The sequence below is a fragment of the Synchiropus splendidus genome, chromosome 12, assembly GCF_027744825.2.
Source record: "Synchiropus splendidus isolate RoL2022-P1 chromosome 12, RoL_Sspl_1.0, whole genome shotgun sequence".
Lineage (NCBI taxonomy): Eukaryota > Metazoa > Chordata > Actinopteri > Syngnathiformes > Callionymidae > Synchiropus > Synchiropus splendidus.
Genome location: NC_071345.1, coordinates 4,891,130 through 4,896,253, shown reverse-complemented (window position 1 = coordinate 4,896,253; position 5,124 = coordinate 4,891,130). Strand labels below are relative to the sequence as shown.

General features: G+C 39.6%; 1 protein-coding gene across 2 annotated transcripts; it reads right to left on the bottom strand.

Moving 5' to 3' along the window:
• Positions 1-880: 880 nt before the first annotated feature.
• On the bottom strand, positions 881-3,781 carry zgc:153383 (uncharacterized protein LOC751751 homolog). Of its 2 annotated transcripts, none has more exons than XM_053881338.1 (5): positions 3,687-3,781; positions 3,410-3,607; positions 3,271-3,337; positions 2,282-2,379; positions 881-2,220 (listed from the first exon to the last, which is right to left on the bottom strand). In XM_053881338.1, exons 1-5 carry the CDS (start codon positions 3,741-3,743, stop codon positions 2,032-2,034), a joined length of 609 nt encoding a protein of 202 aa, XP_053737313.1. In that variant the 5' UTR covers positions 3,744-3,781; the 3' UTR covers positions 881-2,031. The 2 variants fall into 2 exon arrangements, with proteins under 2 accessions (XP_053737313.1, XP_053737312.1); XM_053881337.1 differs by having other exon boundaries at positions 885-2,220; positions 3,404-3,607.
• Between the last annotated feature and the right edge of the window lie 1,343 nt (positions 3,782-5,124).

The window sequence follows — 5,124 nt, the reverse complement described above, 5'->3', positions numbered from 1 at the left end:
TTCAGCCAGGCGATCGCAATCAGAGATAAAAAGAACGCAATTCATCTTAGAAGTTTGGCGCAAATTACGGATGCCACACAAAAGAAAGAGGGATATTCAGATGGCGAGTTCAAATATTTCCACAGAGACGCTGACGCATGACTTTTTTCAGCTCAACACCGCTCTCATGCGTCTGACAGGTGAACTGCAGACCATTTGAGTTTTGACATTTGGAAGAAGAGTACTATTTTTTCCTAAAATAACGCTGATGTAGACAAGTAATGCCATGAAGAAATGCACCGTATTTCCTGGCGAGTGCTTAAGAGAATGCATTTTGACAAAAAAAAAAAAAAAAAAAAAAAAAAAAAATATATATATATATATATATATATATATATATATATATATATACATACTCAGACTTTCTTTATTGTCATTGCACAAAAACATGTCACTATATAACGAAATTTCGGCCTGAGGCCTCCGGTTTCTAAAAACCCAAACTATATGTCCACAATAAATAAATATCAGATAAATAAATAAATAAATAAATAAATAACAGTACTACAGCTATTGTCCAATGTTCAGCAACCTGACAGCACCAGGAACAAAACTGTTCCTGAATCTGGTGGTTCTGCATCGGATGCTCCGGAAGACAGTAGCTGCAATACTGTTCATTTTATTATTTGTACATCTTCTTGACTAGTATTTATCTACTATTCATTTATTTTTGGACATATAGTTTTGTTTTTGGAAACCAGAGGCCTCAGACCGAAATTTCGTTGCCATGATATAGTGATATGTTTTTGTGCAATGACAATAAATAAAGAAAGTCTAAGTCTATATATATATATATATGCACTATGTGCATAGCCTTCTTTTCCTCTTATATTTTACATTTTTATAGTTTGGGTCTAACATCCAAACCTGGCCTCCAAAGCTGATTCAAGTTGAGTGATACATCTTGTTCCTCATTTGCTTGTAGCTTAAAATAGAAACAGGTCAAGGTCAAGGTGCGTACTTCAAATTTGCCAGAACTTAACCTACTTCATTCATGAGTCCCAAACCACGACTCACTTTAATTTTTTTTTTTTACGATTATAGACATGGATTTGATGCTGTTTCGACTGAAAAAGTTGTGTGCAGAAGAGAGTCTGAGCTCAGTCACCAACTGTGGTGTGAGCAGGCGATCAGTGGGTGGTATTGTCACTCTGCAAACAGGCCGTGCAAAGGATCCTTGTGTGGACATTTCGCAGTCACAGATGTCTCATCATGGCACCGCTAAAATGACGTGGTGAAACGTGAGCTCGGCAGCCAAATGCTCTTTGTGTCTGTGTTTGAATGAGAGTCACGTCAAGAGTTAGAGAAGGGAAAAAAATGGAACTGAAATTTCCTTTAATAAAGACGATATTGTTTTCAGTCGGGCAGAAGGTTGTTGACCTCTTTGGGTGAGCGAGCCAACAGATACGTACTGTGTTTACCAACATTTTAAAAAATGCAGACTATCAGAGTTTAAAATAATTTAATAGAAAACAAGTCATTTTGTTAACTAAAAACATATCAAAAGTTGCAATAACAATTAATTTAAAAGAAGTTACCGTCCCTTTCGTGACGTAAACTAGTTAAATTTCAACCAGAATGTCATAGTCGTGGTGCTAGTTAACCACATACTTAGTGCAAAAACAAACTTTGTAAACATTATTACAGACAGCAGACACACATTTTAAAGGTGTTAGGATCAACTAAGCTTGAATTGGCTTATTTTCAATATGGCCATTGACATGGTGAGATGAAAACCTGCTTGACGTTGTTAGAAATGCCTTGTCAGTGATCAAATTCAGGCTTCAGAGTCGCGTGTTGATCAGTCAGGCACAGTGTCAGGTTGGTTAGAGGCACAGAGGAGGGACCTTAAACTTGGATCTGCTCGACACCTTAGCACAATCGCAGCTTGTTAAGGTGCAACTCTCAAACTCCTCTGCAAAACCAGGAAGTGCTGTCTAGTAAAGTCAATAAAACCAAACCGTGCTGGGACAACAAGATGTTGAGGGACAGTTAAGTCGCTGTGACGATGGCAGGCACGATGATGGTGCTCGATCGTGCTTCCTTTTCGTCGTGGATCTGATAAGTGGCCTGAGAAGCGGCGTCCTTGCCCGAGTTTCCACGTTCCTCCTGAGGTGTGGGACGGTCCAACGACCTTTCAGCCTCCTCAGACAGGCGGGCTTCCTCTTTCTCTTCCTCCCGCTGCAACACCATCCTCAACAGTTACAGCACCTTTTAGGACAGAGAAATCCACCACTCTTACCTCTTTCTTCATCCTGTAATATTCATCAATGGCATATTGATATTTGGCAGATGTGATCCCGAACAAGTTGGCCATCCTCTCGCCAAGATAGTCGCATGCTGGGAAATAAAACACAGCAGTTATTTTGACAACAATGGCTGTGGTGTATAACAGCATTTTTCAACTGGTGTGCCGCGGCACTCTAGTGTGCTGTGAGAAGTGATCCAGTTTCCGCTCATATGATGACATGACATTATGTGCAATGTGTTGAGAATTTACCAACATGAGTTGACTATGTGGATTTGGTCGCATTCTTTCTATACAGTGGTTTATGCTGATTCATCCGTCAGTCTCAGCAGCACTGCTCAAGATATGTGTGGCTCCTCTTCACACAGACACTGACAGCGAAGACGCCAAGTTTGAGTTGTTTTCAATCCTGATGCGCCTCAAACTTGACCACACACCTTCACAACAGAACGGTGGAGCTTTCTTTATCTGACTAACAGCTAAAGTGGCGTCTCCCTTCAAAACTTTGACACTCGTAGCCCAGCAAAGTTTGCTTCGCTGTTTAAAAGGTGGCGAAAGATGAATTGCAGAACCTCATAAATGTGCTCCAAAATGTGAAGAGAGAAAGAATGTTTGTTGTTAGGAAGCAAGAAGACAAAGAATGTGAAAGATTTGTGTGGAAACGCTCATGCAAAATAGAAGGGATCGAAACACTTATTGAAAGTAAACAAATACATTTTGCCATATTGCTCACCCCTTCGTGGAGACATTTTTAAACAAATACATTTTCTGCTGTTTGTAGCAGGCCCAAATAAATATTAAAAAAAACAAACCCAAAATATAAGGGACTTTCTGGAGGACTTTTGAGGAAGCACGGTTGTGTATAGGCTGAGGTTCCTTTGGCGGTTATGAGCCTCAGGATTTTTTCAATGAACCAAGTGTGCTGTGCCTTAAAAAAGCTTGAAAACCACTGGTGCGTAAAAACAAGTCCAGCAGTGTCTCACCTGAGATGGTGGATGTGGCTGCCCTCCACATGTGGAACCAGAAATATGGACCCCAGGTCATCTTCGACTGGGGAACAAAACAAGACCTGAGCTCATCCACAGTAAAACTAGCCCCCCCCGCACCCATCCTCACCCTCACCGCATCCACCTGCGAGGCCAGCAGGTCCTTCCTCTCCGCCTTCTTGTCCTCCTCCTCCTCCTCCTCCTCGTCCGTGCTGTACTCCTCCATGGTCTCACCGCTGGAGAAATGAATGATCCTCCGCGGAGGCTTCTCCTTGTGGTGTCTATTATCGAGTTCTCCCAGCTCCACAACCTCCAGCTCCTTCATCTTTCCTGCCTGAAGGAAACGATACAGCTCAGCCAAGCACCTGGAACACCACTGACCCAAACATATGAAGAGATACGTGTCTACAAACCGTGTTCTGTTCTATCGATATATTTACGTTGCCCAAATAAAGAGATGTGTCCGCCATTGTCGCGGTTGCACGGAGATGTGCTACTGCGCATGTGCGGCTTCACAACCCGTCACTGGCCACAGAAAATAAAGAAAACAGTCGCCATGTTATTAGACAAAATAAACTGACAAGAATAATAATATTCTCGTATATAAGACGCAAGTTTTCTTATAAATTACAACAATAATTTATTTCGTTTTGGGGCGTTTAAAAAAATAAATAAAAAGTTGTCAGCTGAAGTTTGACATCTAAAAATCATAAATATGACGATATATATATCGTCATATTTATGATTTTTAGATGTCAAATTTCAGCTGACAACTGTTGTTTATATATATATATATATATATATATATATATATATATATATATATATATATATATATATATATATATATATATATATATATATATATATAATTAACTGTACATTTAATCATCTCCATATTTAATTGGGGTATCTTGTTTCCAAATTGAGCAACAGTTTGATTTAAAGACAGAGAAATTATTATTCATTCAATCGTTTATTGACGCACTTGCTTATTTTTAAATGAATAATAAAAAAAAATGTCATGGGAATCGCAAACTGGACCCTTTGCCAGGTGTTTGGGTTTAATAATTATAGTAGTCCATTATATTACATAAAGTATAACATAATAATTGCCCCGTGGATGGCTCTGACAGTTCACGATGAGTGTGACGTTTAATAACATTAAAAAAAGAATAAAATAAATGTTATTTATTAGCATTTTTATCACGAAACACATCATTTCTGCCCACAAGTCCACTCCTCTGTTGTACTTGAGATGACCTCTAGATGTCAGTAAAGCTCCATCACGCCAACATGTCTATCGTGGGGTGTTTTTTTTCTCTGTGATATAACAAAACCCACTCGTAAAAACCTGAAAATGGACGCTTGTTGCCGCTGCTGGCTCTCTCAGCGGGGAGATAAAAAAAAAAAAAAAGCCACAAGACTTCCCCTTCAGCCTCATGATGTCATCAGATGTTCAAGCAGCACATTCCACACAAAGAAAATCCAAGTCAGGCTCAATTTGCGGCAACACACAAACCATTGCTGGAGCCGCGCAGGGAAATGGCTTCATTTGATATGGAGTTAATAGTTTGGGGCTCAAGCATTTGTCCTCATCTCGCTTGAAATTCCCACATCCTCTTACGCATAAAGTTTTTTTCTCATTCATATCTGCGGTTATTAAAATTCACTCGCCACAATATATGAAATATTCTCAGGGTCCTTGGCGCTCCTGCTCAATTTTCACTTACTCTCTGCGGTGCTTTTTGTGGTTAAGATCATTGGTATAATTAAAGACTCTTACTTAAAAAGTAAAGTTTCCACCACACAATGGTCTTCTTCCATGTGCAGAAACATTGCGACCATCAA